Source organism: Coturnix japonica, chromosome 2 (genome assembly GCF_054131305.1).
Source record: "Coturnix japonica strain WE chromosome 2, WE-NBRP24, whole genome shotgun sequence".
NCBI classification, from domain to species: domain Eukaryota; kingdom Metazoa; phylum Chordata; class Aves; order Galliformes; family Phasianidae; genus Coturnix; species Coturnix japonica.
In genome coordinates, this window is record NC_140664.1 from 41489203 (window position 1) to 41509118 (window position 19916).

General features: G+C 39.1%; 1 protein-coding gene across 15 annotated transcripts in view; it reads left to right on the forward strand.

The window, feature by feature from the left end:
• ZNF521 (zinc finger protein 521) overlaps window positions 1–19916 on the forward strand; it is a 231463-nt gene that overhangs the window by 24441 nt on the left and 187106 nt on the right. For all 15 annotated transcript variants that reach the window (XR_014942601.1, XM_015855470.3, XM_015855471.3 and 12 more), the window contains one exon: window positions 106–285. Coding sequence is in view for 11 of the 15 variants with exons in the window: in XM_015855470.3 (XP_015710956.2) it covers window positions 106–285 (180 nt within the window). In the remaining 4 variants the exon portion in view is untranslated. The remainder of the gene's footprint in view (window positions 1–105; window positions 286–19916) is intronic.

Genomic DNA, 19916 nt, shown 5'->3' on the forward strand with positions numbered 1-19916 from the left:
GTTTCTTCTCATCCTTACAATAAGAAACCTATGGTATATTTTTTTTCTTTCTTTAAACGGTTCTCTGCTTAGATGCCTGAGGTCACGGTCTTGATTTTCTTTCAGACCCTAACTGTAAACTAGAAGACAAGACAGAAGATGGAGAAGTGTTAGACTGTAAGAAAAGGCCGGATGAAGGGGAGGAGTTGGAAGAAGAAGCTGTGCACAGCTGTGACAGCTGCCTCCAGGTGTTTGAGTCACTGAGTGATATCACAGAACACAAGATTAATCAATGTCAACTGACAGGTAAACAATACTTAACACTTTGTGGCTTCTTGCATTGTTCTGTTTCTGATTCCTATTTTCTGCTTCTGATCTCCGTCCTCCTTTCTCAGCTGTTTTATTCCTGCATTTGCATGCTTAGAGGTGAGACCTTGATAAACATGTTCTGGGACAGTGTTATACTGTAAATAGGGCACTATAAATTTCCTTCATGCTGAAGGATGTATGGATAATTACTGTATTGTCATTGTATTTAAAGTGTGCTGTCTGTGTGCCTGGTTCATATTGTCCTCTTCAACTTCCCAAGTTTGCTTATATGAATATTTTCCTCAGCTGCTTGTGAACATAAGAGGATGTTTGTAAATGGGGTTTAAGTACGGTTGCATAACAGATGAATTTACACAATAGTGTGTTGTCTATGTGAGCTGGATGTTGCTTTAGTTTACTATGATAAATACAGATGTCTGTAAATGACTGTACAATAATCAGTAACTGAAAGTAGGGAGGAATTAAAGAAATTTATAGAGAGAAAATGAAATGCTAGACCTAGTCATGGAGCAAAACTGAGTGCTGATCAAATACTGCTGAGATGAATAGATTTGAGTGAATGAACCTTTAGCTGACCTGAGTTCCCCTCTGAAATGACAGCCCCCTCACATAGACATCATATGAAATCTGCTGAAGCAGTTTTACTTTTTAGATTTAATAGCTCTCTCAATGATACGTGCTGTAAGTCCAAGTAGATCAACAGAAAGATGTTCATAACACAAGGACACATTCTTTATTAGATAAAACTTTAGTTTTGGCCTCCACAGTGTAAAATGTATTTCTTGTGCATTGCTGTTATGATAAAAGCTTTTCATTATTAGAACACTGTAAACAAGGAATGACATCCTTCCCGTCTGGTAATGCTTTAATAGAGAGTGCGCATGCTCATGTTTGGAGAGCTTTTCAGGTTATTTTGGTTCCAGTAGATCCACAGGGCTAGGTCATAAGAGGATGACTTAAAGTTTAAGTAGCAGTGCTGCTCTTCAGGGTGAAGTATAAAGAGAAGGTGATCAGAAGAGGAATAAGTATGCAGGAGCTGAAGGGAAGTTGACAAAATAATGCAAATTTGCCAAACTGTTTTAATCCCAACTTTAAAACACAGAATATGGAGATCTGCTGCAGCAAGAAGTGTGTACTTTGGTTAATATAGTTATTTACCTTTTCTTGCTTTTAAAATGTTGTTATAACTTAAGATACAGTCAGTTTAGTCGTACTCTAATCTCTTCTACAAACTTCTGGAATGCATTTCTCTATATTGCTGATGGTTTCAGTCAGGATGGATGTTCTCCTTGGACTTCAACATACTCTTTACATTTTCATATCCTTTTGTTTATACTTTTATTCTTTCTTTTGCTCTGTTTTGAAAAATGGGTGGTTTCAACTTGTCTCTTCTTTTCTCAGAAGGCCTTCCCATTGCCCCCTGTCCACTGTATCTCCCATTTACTACCTCAGATCCCACTTACTCATCCCTGTGTTTCTCACTTTGATGTGATATAGCAGTTTCTCCTTTCGAGTTAGTTACTGCTCCCCCTCTATATTAAAAACTGGATTTCTTCTCTGCTTTAATTCTGCAATTGGAATGCTCTGACAAGTCCTTGCACAGTTGGATTGGGAAACTGAGGAAAAAAAAGGGGGGAAAGAGAACAGTATGTAGGAAGAGATCTGGAGCACTGGTCCTGAAAACATCCATTCTTGCTCAGAATTGCAGTGCTAAATGAGAGTGATAACAAGAACTCTGGATTAGTCAATTTGGGCTGAACATGTAAAGGCAGGAAAATATGTATCAAAGAGCGGGGCACTGAAAATTAATCTAGAAGAAAATTAAGTTCCTACAAATACCTTTGCTTCTCTTTTAAGTAAACTTGTGATAGGGAATGAGTAGAGATCAGACTGTGGGAAAGGTAAGGAAGTACATAAAAGACTGAACTGTGGATGCTTCTGGACTATCAAGTTGACACAGTCTTTCTGAAGCACCAGGATGTTACATTATTGCTCTGGTTCTCTCCCTTTGGAGGATACCCTATGAAACTAGCAGGCACCCTAAGCTATTTTTCAGTTGCTAATTTCTAAAGAAAGGCAAAAGGTTTACTAAAATTGCCTGTGTTATATGTGGAAGAGGACAGATTGTATCATCTATCCTGATGTATGATCTTTCCAGTGTGCACCTTGTCTCAGGGACTGAAGAGTCACCTGGACTGTTTAGAAAGTTTCCTATTTATTTAAAAATGCCAGGGCTGTCAGCCTCCTGAGTTTGGAGAACTTCAGAACTTAAATGTGAACTTTGAGTTTTCAAATGGCTGAGCAAGAAGCTGCGGCTTGTCTAGATCTTGCTGAGCTTTGGAGGTACTCTCTGAGATGGTTAGGGAGCTGCACTGTATGCAAGAATTTGTGGACTGTGCTTCTTGACCTAGTTGTGGGGTTATTTTCCACAGATATACTAGGAAGAGCAATAATGAAATTGGTGGAACGTTCAAGAGGGCATAACAATGGCTTAACACACCTTTTAGTAAATCCCCTGGAGCATGGAATGTGAGAGAGTGTCAGAGTATCTTGGCTGACTCTAATTCTCCCAGCCCGCTACCATGCTTGAGAATGGAGCTTTCCAGTATAGATTCTCAAATTGATACTGGGGCTTCTAGTTTTGTGTGTTCTTCTGAAGCATTAATGCTTCAGGAGGAGGAGTGGTATTGCTCTGCTGAATCTTCATTCCACTCTCATCCAAAGACAGAAATGGGGAGAAGGGAGCTGGTTATCTGGATTATTGAACAGCAGTCCCAGTCTCTCAAAGCGTCAGTCACCGTCACCTATTCAGGGCATTGTGGAAGATGAGAAGACTTTACAACCCAGTGAGATTTAGCTCTCAGGATCTTTAATTGCTTTCCTCTTGCAGATTTTTTCAAGGGAGAAGAAAAAAAGTTCTCCCCGACTGGTTCCTTCCTGTAATCTGCTATTTGAATTGAACTCATGTTCTTTTTCTAGAGGAGGGCATAGCTGATCTTTTATTCTAATGTGTGTGCTATTGATGTTTTCAATTTGGGTCTGATCCAATATCTACTGAAGTCAATGAAAAGGTTCCCATTGACTGCAGTGGAGGATGGAACAAGTCCTTTGTGAGCTATTTAGTAATATTTTTTGCTATCTGAAATTCTTGCACTGAAGCTTTCTGAAAAGGTGATGATTTATTTATGTTAATTGCTGACAAATTCTGTGATGTTTGTGAAGTACAGATAATGGATAAAAGGGAGGAAAAATTTTTAAAAAAAATTTCTTTGCAGTACTTATTGTAGTCACTGACAGATAAGATGCTGTACTATATTAATTTAGTCATTACAAAAGATTGGCAATAAAAATATGGTTTTAATAGTGTTTATCTCCAAAGTTAATGCTTTTCTCACTCTATCCTTCCTGCAGTATTTCCATTTAATAACTCATGAATCACTTGCGCATTGTCATCCTCTAAATTGTGTACATAAGTAAAGGACTCAGTTTGATTATGAATCTTATGTTCTTCCAGTATAAGACAATTTGGATCCCACTGTAGGTCTGTGCATACAGGATCAGATCTGGTGTGCTGCTGATAAACCTTCAGTTTCACTTCTCTCTTATCTCTTGGAAAGAAGCTGGACAAAAAAATAACCTTTTGCATTTCTGGTATATATGCTGCTATGGGGCACAGTTTGTCAGACACTTGCCCTAATCTTTTTCTTCACTTATTATCTCTTTCCTTTGCTCAATGCTTTATGCTGTTTGTTTCATGTTTCCATCCAAACCCAAGGGGCTGTACTCTAGGATGTCTTCCCTCCGTAGGTGAGAACTGCCTTTCATCTGCCTGTGTGTCCAAAGGCATCCATTGTAATTGAGCTTGGTTCTCTTGATGATCTTGTAGGCTGCTTTGGATTCAGAAGTTGTAATAAGAGCAATATTAGGAAAAAGAGCATCTTATGGTGCTGCTTTGCACTCAGTCAGTAATGCACTGAACATGCCAATCAACAGTGATGGAAGTGTTGGTATGCAGCAGATAGCTATCCTGAATGCCAGTAAACCTAGTGCACATTAGGTGATTTCCATACTAGCCCTGCTGGCATCACAAACTGTAAAACTTGTCTGAAAGCAGGTTACTGAATCATATGCAGCCCTAGTTTCAATACAGAGGGTGTTCTGAAGGAAAAGATCACATAATCACAGAATTGTAGGGGTAGGAAGGGACCTCTAGAGATCATTGAGTCCAACCCCCCTGCCAAAGCAGGCTCCCTACACCACGTCACACAGGTAGGCGTCCAGGCGGGTCTTGAATATCTCCAGAGAAGGAGACTCCACAGCCCCCCTGGGCAGCCTGTTCCAGTGCTCCGTCACCTTCACCACAAAGAAGTTCTTGCGCACATTCGTGCGGAACTTCCTATACTCCAGTTTCTGGAATAGATGTAAGCTATTTCTTCACTGGGAATGTTTATTTTATCGTTAGGTGATTAGATAGACCTAGTTTTATGCTTTGGGCTCTAGCTTAGTGCTAGAGGTTTGACAGGTTGAGTAAATATGTCAGGTAGAGTTGAGTCACTCGTGTTATTGCCTACCTTGTTTCTGATGCTGAAAATGTTACTTTTTACTGCTGTGAATTCCATGCCAATAAGGAGATGCAGTTCTGCTCTCCAGCTGTGGTCCGAGGGTCCCCTTATGTATCATCTGAAAATATTCCCAGCAGGTATATTGGGTACCCATTATTTTGGGTGCTGCTTTCTGTCAGCATTGGAGTATCGCCAGGCTGGTAACTTCTAGCTGAGTCAGTATTTCTGAGTTTCTGATTATGATCCTAATTCACTTTCATGGGCACTGCCCTCTCACATGGTCAATAAGCAGATTGTTACCTTATTATATGTGTAAAAACAAGAGGTTGTGCTCCCTAACAACTTTACAGAAAGCATGCATGACAAGTATCATGGGATTACCAAACAGGAGGTAATAGAGATTCCTCTATAATTGTTTCATTCTTTCCCTCTTTTGTCATCTTCTTAGTGCTCAAGAATCTTTCATCTTTCTGAATGTGTTAGTAGTGCTGGGGCCATCTCCTTCACTAGAAGACTTGAAAACTTTCTGAGGAATTTTGTCCCAGTGGATGTATGTTGTACACAGTGAGACTACAAGATAAATCTTGTGAGCATTTGAAGTTGTCATGGCTTGGTATCCTAGCTAGAATTGTTCTTGCTGGTAGCAACTACTGTCCACTGGTTTTCATTTTTCACCATCTGTACGGTGAAAAGATACATGGCAAGGGTCCTCAATCATTTCTGCAGGGAAAAAAAATAAAATTTGAGCTTGATAAAAGTGCTTCTGAGGACAAGGACCCTAAGAAGTTAAATCTATGATGCTCCAAAAGCATATTCATCAGCCTCAGTGCAGCCAGTGGCACACTGCCAAGCACTGTTTGCCAAGTACAGTTACTTCACTTGAGAGTCACCCTGTTTCTCTTGAGAATTCCTGCACCAAGGACTGCATATGGATTTTATATTAAATGGTTATTGAATGAAAGATAAACAGTGCTTGGACTGAGGACTTGAGCTTAGGCCTCTTTTTCCCTAGAGGATTTCCCAGTTGCTGTTCTACAGAGACATACTTCTACTTTTCCATTTGCTTTAGATCACAGACTTCAGACTTCTTTTCTGCAAAATGACATTCTGCTCGACTGGGAGTGGAAAATGGACTCTCTCCTCCAGTTTTTCATCCTCAGCCAACACACATGGTTCAACACACTTCTTTGAGTTTGCAAGTGGTGGACTTGCATCCTTCCAGAATTACATGATCCAGGACCCATGTCAGCAACTCCAAGTCTTTGATATTTGGGTAAAATTGGGAATAGGGTAATAACTACATTTTCTGTCTCTAAAGATCATAGTATCAAACTCAGCAGTGAGCAATTATGTAGCTGTTCTGTGAAGCAGCCTTCTGTGAGACTGGGCTTCCAAACATGCCTATTGGAGTAACCCTGTCGTTAGACTCCTGTGCATTACAGAATAACCAAGGCTAAAATCATGGTAGTTTGTGGAATCTGCTTCATGGAACTTTATATGCATAACTTTATGCTCCTTGGGAGGATAGATGAAGGTCTTGATAATTGCACTCATAGGTGTTCATAACAAAAATGCGTAAACGCTTTGTAGGTATCTTTGAATTGCTCAAATGAGGGGAACTTCAGTGCTCTGGACCTCAAATCTGTGACAGTAGGCTGCACAGCCCTCTTGTTCTTCAGAACCCATGAACTTACCTTGTGAGACAATAGGTCCATGATGAATGGCCAACATGGGCAGTGAGGCATAAACTCCTCCCTCTTTTGCTCAGAAACCATTAATCTCTGCTCTTGAGACTGTTAATAAGTCATAAAACCAATAGATTTTCACCTCCTGAGTATTTTAAAAGCGGCATGGTGTACTTCCTGACTTGTCTGTCAGTGACCCCTTGTAAATGAAGGCAACCAATGTCTTTATCATGAAACTGATACTTTTGACTCGAGGAACCCCTGTAATAAACCTGTTGATAAGTACTGGTTGTAAATTGCCAGAACTCTTGCTCTGTTTGAAAGCAGACAAGGAAGCAAGTGATGGTTCCTTCTAGTATACTTTCAATGCTTCTTTTTCATCTTTCACTTACATTTTCCCCTGACTTTTGCTTCCTGTTTTCCTCTTACATTAGCCGGATTTTTTCCCTCGCAAAAAAAGAAAATGAATCCATTGCATCACGGACAGGGGGCTGGCATATCTAGTTGCATCCACAAGGGCTTCAGAGGTGTGACCCTGAGCTTGCATGAGTGCAGAAAGTTCTTTTCCTATCTCTAATGTCCCTAAACATCTAGAAATTAAGGGGGCTGGCCCAGTACCATGGACAGAGACAACTCCTCCTATGTCAAGGCATAGATGTGAGCATCATGGATTGCTGAGCCAGAGAGGTAGTACTCTACTCAGCTAAGGGGATTCATGTAGACATCTCCTGAGCTGTAGTTACAGGTTTGTGGTACAACTGTCTCTCAGCTATATTTTACATGTAAATAGTCTAGCAGCATATTTGGTGCTATTAGGGTTCACCTTGCAACAATCCAGGCCTTATTAGGTGAATGAAACCTGGCAGCAGAGATGGCCAGGGTTCTGTTAAATGCATCAAAGTATTCAGTTCTGGCCACAGTATCAATCCAATCATCCTGGGACTTGAGCATCATGCATTTGAACCGTGCTTTTGTCTACTTCTGTTCAAAGCTTCTTAGTAAGTACTCTTTTGCTGAGGGAATGAATATGGAGGACAACAGCACTTGGTTCTTGGCTCAAAGACTCCTCATGCCTGTCAGTCAGACTGTTTTCCAGCATGAACTTCAGAAATTTTGGTAACAATATATCTTACTTCAGTGTCATCTCCCCAGTTCCTGCTCAGTGATAGGACTTATGGTTGTAGTCCTAAGCTCTGCCACAGGACATGGCTATGTAGTACTTTTTGACTTAGGGCTATGAGACCATCAATTTGATGTACTTGACATACCATTGTGGGTGACTTTAAAAGCATTAGGTCGCTTCCAGGGGATGGCTATAATAGCATTGCAAATAATTCCTCTACTAGTTTTGATATTTCTTAGTTATCAGACTAGCTCTGCACAATTGCCCCTGTCTCCAAGTAGTGGCTTCCCCAGCTCCAAAGCTTTTTCAGACTTAGCTCAAATGTCTCCCTGGTACTCTGTTGAAAATCTGCCTTAGCTGGATATAGGACTTCGCTTTATTACATTGACAGTCTGTTGCTGCATTTATTTATAACTGCTGCTGGGTGTTCTAAAGGTCAAGCCATTTCCTCACAGAGTGTTTCCAAGTGGGCAGTGCAGGGTATCTCTCTGTGTTACCATTTGGCTACTATACCTTTCCCGTTGAATATTAACCTTGATCTCCCATTGCTCGAGTGACACTTCCTCCTGTTGGAGAAGAGGGTCCAATTTCTGAGATCTGCCAGGTGATGACATGAGGTAATCCACTGACCTTTATCAAGCACTTGTGTGGAGGACGTAACTGCCAGAGCTTATTCCAGTTTTGTGAGAACAGTAGTATAATCACTATTTGATCTATGCATCTGAAATTCCTATTTCTCATTGTCCAAGGAAGACAGTTGCCTGCAGGGGAGGGGGTTGGGGTAGGGAGAGTCATCAACACTGGCACATATGTGAAGAAGGAAAAATAGTCATTACTTACCCTATGATAACTATGCTGCTTCCAATTACTGCTGTAATCAATATGGATCCTGTGGCCAAGCTTGTCTTGCTTTTCACTGTCCTTAGTAATACAGACTTTGAATTGTAAAGCTGATGCTGATACAGGGTCATAGCTACCCTGACCTTTATTCAGTACAATGGGAATTCATGTGTGTGATTCTAATAGATGCACTATTAAAAGTAAAATAATGATCGCAACTTGCATTCATGCGCATATGTACACCTACAGTCCATGTTCACTACAATATTTCAGAGAATCAGTTTCTGTAAATAGTTGTTCTTTATTACATGCTTCTGTTGTACCAGAATGTTTATAATATATTGTTAACGTATTACAAAATGTGTCTTGTTGCCATGACAAACTTGTCTTTTTAAGCAGTGAATTTCTTCCACCTTCTAAAATTATTTTCTTGAAATACTTGCTGTTTTTATTATTGGTGCTTGCTTTAATTACCATTTAGAAATGAACAGAATGGGAGGTACAACGGATTATCATTAGTTATATATTCAGCAGTTAAATTCATAGCTTGAAAGCCAAATGTAACAAAATGCCCCACAGCTCTTTTACACTTTGCTTAATACAGCTGTAGAAGAGCCTTAATTCATGTTTATACAATCAGTTATAGAGTATTAAAGCTTCTGAGTGATATGGTTGTTCACTAACACATAACCTCTGTGGGCTCAGTTTATCCTTCCAAGCATCATCTGAGGGGTGTAACAACAAAACAAAACAACAACACAAAGCCTCTCTTTATGGAAAAGAGAATTGCTGGAGGTGAAAGGCCTTCAAGGACACTCCATTCCCTTTGTGGCCTTTGCCTTATAACCTGACTAGGGTGATCGTAAAACCTCTGCTGCTTCCATAAAGTAACTTTTTAGAAGGGTTAGTTTTAAGTTTTATTAGTACATCCAAAATGTTCTGAGCTGTACTTTGTGCTTTTTGAGAAAGACACCTGCTATATCAAATACTCCATTGTGATATTCCACTGTGACGTTCAGATCGAAATTTAGCCCTAGCAGTGTGCAGTGTTCCCAGAAAACACTGGAATCTGAAAGCTCTCCTGTTGTTTTTTGTTGTTGTTTCTTTCTTTCTTTTCTTTTTCTTTCTTTCTTTTTTTTTTTTTTTTTTTATTGCAAGGCACCAGATATGCCATTAATCTCAACAAGTCATCCGAAATGACTGATAGTTGAGGCAAACTCTTAATGTGAACCCTTAGTATTCCTAATTTTATATCCCTCTACTTCTACTAAGAGGTCATAGTCCTTAGCTGGGGATATCATTTGGGAATGCTGTAGTGTAACTGAAATCTATGACCTCTTAATAAGCATCAAGAGAAAGAGATGGGGATCATTCTACAACATGCCCTGGGGGTGCTTTCCCTTCAAGAAGGCAAGCTGAAACTGTTCAACTTTTTTCTTTCTTTCAGTTTTTTACCTTCAGGGGGAAATTGATCGATTTGGAGATGATTATTCCATAATCTCTGAATTTTTCTTCTTCTACACTGCAATGGGAACTCCTTGAAGTTTAAAGGGGTTGTGTCTCCTGTGTGTGCTATGGAATGAACCCAAGGAGTTTATGGGGACAGCAGTTCTTTTAGCACAGTTAGAGCAATAGTAGGAAAGTTTGGAACTGAAATACCAGGAGAGTATGGACAGAAAATGGAACATTTTTAGATAAATTTGTTTGACTAAGTGTCATCACTTATCTCAATGGATGCTTCATTTGGGATTTGTTTTGTGGTATGGAACATGGGGTTTTCTGAAAAATGTGAATGTATAGAAGACATGTTGGAACTGAGATTTCTCCTAGTAAATTGAGGGAAACTAGGAAGGTTGAGCTGGCAGTCAACTTCTAAAAAACTTGAACATGACGAGGAGTATTTGATACTGATTAAATAATAATATGAAATGCTGAAAGGTGATCTATGAATTTTGGATTAAATTTACTCTTTAATATAGTTTGTTGAAGTTATGTTAAGTTTGTACACATACAAGTAAAGTGATTTAATATTTTTGTCTGCAATATTTATGAAGCACATGATATATAGTAAATTATTTTGCCTGTGTATAAATAAGGATAGTATGTTTTTGGAACAAGGAATGAATTGCAGTGCTTTCAAATGTCTTTAGAAATAAAACTCTGTATAGGATAGAGTCATGGACTGGCACTTCATCGATATCCCTAACCATGACCAGAAGTAGTGTCTCGTTTGTTTAGCGCTGCATCCCAGCAGGAAGTGCAGTCTAATGACTGGAGGAAGGTTGGGTGACTCATGCGGGGGAGGCTGGAGAAGGGTCAAGTTTTCCAAGTGCTTTACAAATCTACCAGCTGTAAAAGTGATGGATAGGGAAATAAATGAAACGGCAGTTGCTGATTTACCTTTCTCTGACAAATGTAGGCTTCAGCATGTGAGTACATAACACATACATTTTTCTGTTAACACATAAACGAACATTAATATTTGTTTCAGATGCATGCATTTATTTCTCATTGCTATTATCTGATTTCAGTATGTGGTCAGAAGCGATGCTTGGATTTTTGCAAAAAAATGTAATGTGTTTGATCTTTCCTGTACAATCAGTTTCTAAGCAACACATCCTTTGTCCTGAACTATTTTAATATTTCAATAACTGTAGGTTTCTGTATGATTCTAATTATTCTTCTAAACTGCATTTCAAATACTTTGAACGGTTTTAATGTTTGCTTTTGATATGATGTTATGATTAGAATATTTCACGTTACAGAACAATCTTTCCTTTCCTAAGAATCTGTGTAGCCTGAGTGGAGAATGTTTTTCAATTTAAGTCCATCAGTTGCAGGTTTTAATCTTTGCTTCACCAAGACCAATGGAAATGTCATTATTATGTTCATTGAGGGCAGGATTTCTACTAGTGAGTTCAAATACTCTTTGGATTGTGTTATTGCTCTCAGGATTTTTCTCTGTGGCACTCAGATCTCTGCCTTTCCAACACTCTTTTCAAAATACTCAGTACTTAACAAATGTAATTCCAAATAGCTTTTCCAAAAAAGCTGACAGTCAGTGGTATTAACCCTGTAGTCACAAGTGCTTTCCCATGGTGCATTAGTCTGAAAGAAGTAAAGCTCCCCTTGTCTGCCATGATGCCAGGTGCTTTCAAAAGCAAAGGATGAGGAAATGAAGAATGAGATTTGTCTCATTAAAAGTAGATACTGCCACTTCTGTGACCTTCTCCACCTGTCATTGTCTTTGATTTTCTCTTGTTATTTCGTATGCTTATTCTTGCTGCTAAGGCACTACTTTTTTCCTCTTGTTGTCTTTATACTTTCCATGCTCTTACTGAGTGTTTCTGTAGGTGTGCTTTTAGTTCTGTCGTATTTTCAGCTATCAGCAGGTCAGGTATCCCTGCAGTTCTCCCTTTGGCTGAGAAGGGTGGAGATGATTTTCTCCATTGTTTCAGCATCCTACTGCGTCTCTCCTTCTTGTCTGTTCTCCCTCCTTTTTCACCCTTCACTTTTCTACTGTTTGTTCCTTTTTGCCTCTAGGATCTCCAGAATAGTGCTACTATTCACATTGGGTACTTCAGTAGGAAAAGCAGACTGCAAAACTCATTCAGTATACTTAGTTTCATTCTGCAGGCTCTGCTGGACTAAATTTACACTGCGTTTTGTAGGAACCAAAAACATAGATGCGGTATGCTCAGGTCTACAGCCCATCTTGTTATTTCCATAGTCATTCATTAAGGTGGTCTCCTTCTTGATTTGGTCACTTTTTAGCCATTTTTATTAACATTCTGACTTCCTTTTAATGCTTCCTATACCATAGTGGATAGAACTGAAAATACCATGTAATGTTCCCAAATTGTGGGAACATTTGTCCCTAGTATGTTTGGTAATCTACAGAACTTATATTTTTTCTCAAATTGTAGGCATACTTGACCTTGATTTATTGCTGGGGATGAGTTTGCTTACTTTGAGTTGGCTTTGTGAGAGGCTATTGACTTTTCTGTCGCATTTCAGTTATTAGTCAGTGCCAAAAGTGCTCAAAATTACTTGTGTAGTTCTCCTCTATGGGTGCAGAAGTAGGCCCAATGCAATTTAATGGCTAAGTTCTACCTGTTGCAAAATTCATAGGCTTCAGTACAAAATCAAAGAAAAATTATCTTTTCTGTAAGTCCCACAGATCTTTTCATAGAATATTTTTGAAACTGCACCTCAGTTAGTGGATCTGATTATGTGAGCATGGTGAAAGGGTCTACTAGATGTAACTGGTTAATAAATAATTGTTCAGTATGTCAGTATTGTTTTTCACATGTGGGACAAGATTTGCATTTGATACGCCTTAAGAACTGTACAATACCTCTCACTCTCTCTCTCTCTATGCTCCGAATCTTTTTTACAACTCTTTATCTACAGTACCATGAAACGTCGCCAGCACTGCAGATGATAACTAAGACTCATGAAACATAGTAGGGAGAAACAGGAAGCTCTGGCCAGGAATAATGTGGCAAATCTGCTCTTGTGAAAAATGCCACAGAATCTTTGCAGCCCACAAAAAGCAGATCACACTTCAGTTTCTTAAGGCATAATGGGTGGTCTGTTTTATGCCCTCATTGCCAAAAAATGGCCAATGCTTTGTTTTTCAGGTGAGGCGGTGCCCCAGCCATTGGTAGGAAAACTGCACCCACATGCAAGGGCTTTAAGTCCCGCACCATTCTGAATCATGGGGTCGAGGAGGTGGTTCAGGGTAGTGTTTAACCCTAATCCTGGCCCTCCCTTTTCTCCTTACCTCTGTTCTCTGGGAGTTCTAGCACAATATTTTGACTTGTGAGCCTAGAGGGTTGACTGTGTGGCAGACACTTAAGGTAATTATGGGCTTACTTATACATTTTACTGTCAAATTACGTAATTTTCGATAGAGGGCATAATATATGCTTTCTAATACACACTCTTTGAGGCTTGGGGTTCTGCCTCCTTTTAGATAGCTTAAAAGTCAAACCACGTGTTGTTACAGACCTTGGTATGATTGCCATGAAATGTGTTTAGCGTTCCTCCCTTTCCTTCCGTAACATTCTAGGCAGAATTAATGAAGAATGCTCTGTGGACAAAAAGGTTGGATCTGAAAATTTTTTACTGTAATATGTGGAATGTGTTTACTAAACTGTGGAAGCTATTAGGGGTACAGGAAAGGTTTCATGTTTTGGTAGTCAGTATGCTTTTAGTGAATTGAGACATGGAATAATCATTCTTCCATCAGCCAAGTGTAGTGAATGTGGTTTGCAAACCGAGTATTATTTGCATAGTTTATAGGCTTGCTGGCTATGAAGTGTATATATTTATCAGAACTATGTGTCTCCTTCTGAGGATGGAAAACATGCAGAACAGAGGAAGTCACCTCTTAGAAACGAAAAGAACATTAATTTTTTTGCTATTGACTAAAATTAAATTTGGATTAACATTGCAATTGCATTTGATGATTGGAACTTAAGAAATGCTACTTTGAGTGTAAAATTTGTTCTGAACATCTCTCATACTCTTATGGAATTGACTTTTTGAATGAGACAGTGACATGTATCTTCAGCAAGCATCTTTTTATAGAAATAGATATTCCAACTTTTGATGGACTCTAAGTTCATTGTAGCATTCTTTCTACATCTTTCTTGTGCGTTGTTTTACATGCTGGATAAAAGAGTCTTCGTTCTTACTGCTTCTTAATAAGCAGCTCAGTCAGATCAGAAGAAGAATTATTGTAAGTTAGATTGCATTTTAGCTTTAGGGACGTGCCTCCTATTCTGACTTTTTAGTTGTTTTTTTGTCTAATGGTGTAAAGGTATTGTATGCTAAAGATTCAATATGATGTATGTTTCAATGTAAAACATGATTTGTAATTAACTTTTCTGCTAGCATTTTGTCTGTGGGGAATGTTAGTAGTCTTCATTACTTTTTCTCAAGAAATGTTCCATCAACTCCCAGGTCCAAAAAGTGTCCATTTTTGTACATGGATAGCTATCATATGCTGGTGAAGTGTTTCTAAAATAACACGTAATGTTATATTACCATGTAAGACTGTAGCATTCTCCTTTTCCAGACCTTACAAGTGTAATCAGGCATGCAGTATTTTACAAAATGCTAAGACTGTCTGAGAAAAATGCTTTCAGGATCTCACAGTTCAGTCCCTGCTTTTATTCTCTTTTTAACGTAGACCTGGCTCAAAGTAAGTAGTTCAGTTGAAGTTCATGCAGTGAGTGGATTTATCATTCAAAGATGAGTAGCTAAGTAAAGTTACCTCACCTTAAAGTTTGCAGCTCCAAAAGTGATCTCATAAAATGTGTCCTCATATGTTCTTTGGCTCTTTCTATGAGCTAGAGCAGGAAGAAAGAAAGAAAGAAGGAATCAAATCCCTTCTTTCCAAACTGAGGCATGCTTTGTAGTCTGTTTTCCCCCTTGATATTTAAAGTTGAAGCCAATCATTAAGCCTACTTGTTAAATATTCTGTGTCTTATCTTTCTAAACTTTTGTCTTCTCTCTCCACTTTTCATTTAGTTCTTAAGTTTCTTACTTTTCTTCCTTTCTGTTTAATGTTTCCTTACACTGTGGAAGAATCTTGTCCTGATAGAAAGAGAGATGCTTCTATCTGATTTCTGATAAGCAAATTAATGCTAGAGGTTGCTCCTTTATGAAGAAAATAAGTTTGAAGTCCACTGATTTCTTCTATTGTTAAACCATGAGTGGATGTTAAGCTTTTTAAAATGACTGATCCTGAAAAGCCAGCCTACGTGAAAGCACTTTCACAGAGTGCATAGTTGAATGTGGAAGGGACCAGGCAGTAGTAGATGAATTAGACAAATTACTATCCCTTTTTGTAAGTAATCACTTACAGTCAGAATCTTCTGGTTTGTGCAGATAATAATGTCAGTGTTTTCATTCAAAGGCACACAGTTCTTTTTTTTCCTACTACTTATTTTTTTTTTTTTTTTTTATTTTATTTTTTAATAACTGGGAACTTTATTTCTACTTTGTACTCACTGGTGAGGAAATACTGAATGTGCCTCTCTTAAATCCTTCCTGTCTGGGGTTTTACTCCCAATGCGACTCTATCTTTTTGCCTTACAGCCTTTGATGTGTTTATTCTCACACTTATCTCAGTAAAGTTGGGGAGATCTAAGGGTGCTTAAAACTTAAATAAAAAAAAAACCAAAAACCTGAGCTTAATCACTTAAGATGAGATATAGGTGCTCACATCCAAAGCTGTGACCCTGAAAAGCTTTGCTGAGCTCTTACGTCCTCAAAAAGATACTTTGCTGGCACACTTAATGGTCTCTTGTCTCATCTTGAGCGTAGAAGTGCTTTTGAATTTTTTTCTCTAAGCTGTGGACAATACAGAAATTAGTGCCACACTGAAAAGCAGAAAACTTCACTGAAGATTTTAACTTCACCGGTAAAGGGGTAAAAGTAAGCAATTTCACAGGATATTAATCTTTCCACATTACCTCTTTTTTTTCTTTTTCTTTTGACCATCCCGGTACTTGTTCCAGGCTGTCAGTGAAGGAATCTTTTGCATATCAGTGAAATGATACACCAGAGAATTGTCATTCAGGAATAATCCACTTTCAGATTTGAGGGGCTTGAAGATGCAAAGGCTATTTCAAAAGGAAATGTGACAAATGCAATACTAATAATACTACCTTTCTTGTTCAGGTTGTTCTTAAGTAGCATGGTGAAGTTCCAGTGCAGGAAATGCTGCTGGAGATCCTCTGGAGAGGAGTGAGGAATGGAAGATATGAAGAGGGCATTCTTTTGTTCTGTGGTGTTCAGTGGTGTTGAAGTGGTGTTTTCAATGTTCTTTGAAGATCCCAGGTTTTCTCTTTGGCTTAGATAGGAAACGGTATGGATAAATGACATTCCAGGGATGAAATTACTGTTAGAATGCAGAAACTAGGTGATCATCGTGGTCCTTTTCAACCCAGGCCATTCTATGTTTCTGTGGTTACTTGGAAATGGCTCTTCAATATAAGAAATTTTGCACATGTATTAAATGTATTCTGGGGAAAAAATCAAAGGATATTAAATTGTGTAAGGAAGATGAAGTGGAGAATGTGTTTGCTAAAATCCGTAATTGCTGAATGAATATCTTAATAGCTGAAAGGATGTGGAGGTGTCCAAACCCCTTGTCACTTTGCTCCAAAAGTTAACAAAACAGTCCTCTGTTCCTATATTTTCACCACCACTCAGTTTAAGTTTATGAAACTTAGTAGAGTTTAATATTTTGTGAATACACGTGACAAGACAAAACAGTGAACAAGACTGTATCTGTGTGCTTTTAAGGAATAGTGAATGCAGTATTAGCATCCAAATTGAGATAACAAAACTCTAAACTTCAACATAGGCACCTCAAAATACTCCACAAAAATAAACCTTTTCACAAAAAGTAGAAGTCAGGTGTTACTGTGGTAGGCTTCTTCAGCCCTTTTGCAATTACTTACTGATCCTTGCAATAGTAAATGATGAAGTAAATACCTGTGGAAAGGCCATGTATTCATCACAGTAACCAGATTAATTTGGAACTCTAAGCTAGATATGCAAGTCTGCTGAAGTAAAGGGATGCTGTACCCAATAGGCAGTGAACATTGATGCCCCTGTAATGTTACCCAGAATTTCCATTGTGGTCTGCAAATCAAAAGGGAAAAGGGAGATGAATAAGAAAGGTGTATGGCGTAGAATGGGGTAGATTTCAGCACAGAAATTCTTGCAGTAGTGAGTAGTAACTGTGTTAAGTCTGTATCCTGTGATATGACATAGAGTTGTATTAACTTGTGAGCAAACGAACTCTTTCTCAGGATGCTGCTTCTGTTCCAGGGCTGGCAAGATCCCCAGTAACTTGACTGTTTTTTCGCTTGCTTTAATGCACAGTGTTGATACACCAAGTCTGTGTATTTGATTTGAGAAGGACAGAAATGTGCTGGTTTTTCACTTAGTTGTTGATGTTGTATGCTGTCTGGATAGCATGACAGTCCTTTCATAGATTCAGCTCTTTGAAATACGGATTTCTGTGGTTTCACATCTGTGTCCTCTGAACTTGGCAGGTGACTGAATCCAGAAGACAGGCTTCTTCTTCTTTTTTTTTTTTTCTTTTTTTCTTTTTTTTTTAAGTCACTGCAGATGGAGGTGTTGTTAACTTGTAATGTGTTGCTCAGACCATCAAATTTGTTTGTTCACTGTTGGCCTCTGCTGTAGGTTAGAAAAGTGTACAGGCAACTTTCTGAACAGGGGAATGGAATTCAGTCTGTTAGCACAGTCATGCGCTCATTACAGTGTTTCATTTTATATTCCATTTTTCCTTGTTAATTTGATCCTGTCAGTAGTTAAAACCAGGTAATTTGATCCAGAAATGATGTGAATCATCTATGGAGAATTGAAGCGTACGGAAATTTAACATGAAAGAGAGACCTGTCTTGCACCTGTTTTTCTGCACCAGTATACAGTGACCCTAGAGAAGTTAAACAAGGAATTTTCTTTTGAAAGAGAAGGCAGAATTTCTGCATGATATTAAGGAGAAAAGAGCCTCAGGGAGGATCTTTCAATCACTCTGAGCTGACAAAATGCTCCAGAGCAGCACAGTCCACTTTTTCTGTCACGTTGAAGAATGGAGACACAGTTCAAGGGTGTGCTGTTAGTATTGCCAACCCAAACTTCAAGTGTGTGTGTGATGGAGAGGACCCTGCTGTAGACAGCAAGCTCAGCTTCTCATTTGTAGCAACTTGAGAATACTAACAGGTCTTTTCTTGAGATCTTATTAAAGGTAAGACTCAGAAAATTCTTGAGGAAATTTGAATCATTGAATTATTTGTCATTATTTTAAAACTTGAGCATACTGACTTCTTCTTAAGTATAGAAAACGGAAACAAAGGAGAATAACCAGGTGAAGTATAGGCACTTCTGCCACCTTTATTATCACCCTCTGCCTTGCTCAGGTGCTGTTCACAGTTACCTGGACTACTATCCGACTTGTGCCTTGAGGACATCTACAGTGCTCATGAGACAAGACTTTATGGAGCAGACTTGCACAGCACTCTGCTTCAGAAATGAAGTGATTGCTGGCCATAAGAAATCAAAAGGGAGCATTATATTACTTCCCACTGCAAACGTGATCTGGACCAACAAGCTGTAACCTGCACTGACAAGAAAATTAGCCTCGCCACTGTATTTTAAGGAGGAAAAGCATTTTTCTATAAGATGTAAGGCAGTTCTTCTCTGTAAGTCTGGGCGATTGCCATATCGTCAGATATAGGGTGAACAGGAAACTACAGAATGGTTCTAGTCAGCTACTTTTTGATACATCTGTGTAATTGATCAAACGTGTCTTTTGTCAATCTGAAAACAGAATGAACAAAGGAGATGGTCTCCTACATAGTTCTCAGTGAAGCAGATAATCTTGGTTCACTGAGCAGTATATAATAATGATACACTTTTGGTATCAAATGGCATGATAAATGCTTGATTCTTACTGCATATGGGGAACATGCCTCCTCCTACCTCAGCCACAGCAGCTGAGTATGACATCTATAGCTTCCATGACTGAAGAGGCTGAGAACGCATCGTAAGGGAGGAAGATTTGGTGGAACCTCAAGATAGGCATGTGTAGTCTGACTTGACAAAAAGCCTTGTGCAAGAACATATATGTAAGCTTATTTTTTTCAGTTTATAAAACTATGTGCCAGGGTTTATAAAAATGGGAGCAGTAATTAGGATCAGTATGTAAATGCCATTTAAACTCTCCACAGTTATCCCATATCTCAGACATCTGATGTGTGACTCCCATTTACAGAGAAGGATCATGAAGAGGATATGGGAAACTACAGGCCCATCAGCCTGACCTTGGTGCCAGGGAAGGTTAGGGAGCTTATCATCTTGTGTGACATGGCATGGCATGTGTGAAATAGCCAGGGGATCAGGCCAGTCACCATGGTTTTGTGAAAGGCAGGTCCTGCTTGACCAGTCTCATCTCTTACGATCAAGTGACCCACCTGGTGGAGGAGAGAAAGGCTGCTGAATAGTCTACCTAGACTTCAGCAATGTCTTTGACATTGTCTCCCACAGTATGTTCCTAGAGAAGCTGGTAGCCTATGACTTGGACAGGTACACTCTGCTGGGTGAAGAACTGGCTGGAGGGCTGGCTCAGAGAGTGGTGGTGAATGAAGTTAAATCCAGCTGGCGACTGGTCATGAGTGTTGTTTCCCAGAGGTTGGTTTTGGAGACTATCCTGTTCAGTAACACTGTTGATGACCTGAATGAGGGGATTAACTGCACCCTCAGTAAGTTTGCAGTGACATCAAGAAGGGAGGAAATGTTGATCTTCCTGGGGTTAGGAAGGCCTGGCAGAGGGATCTGGACAGGCTGGGT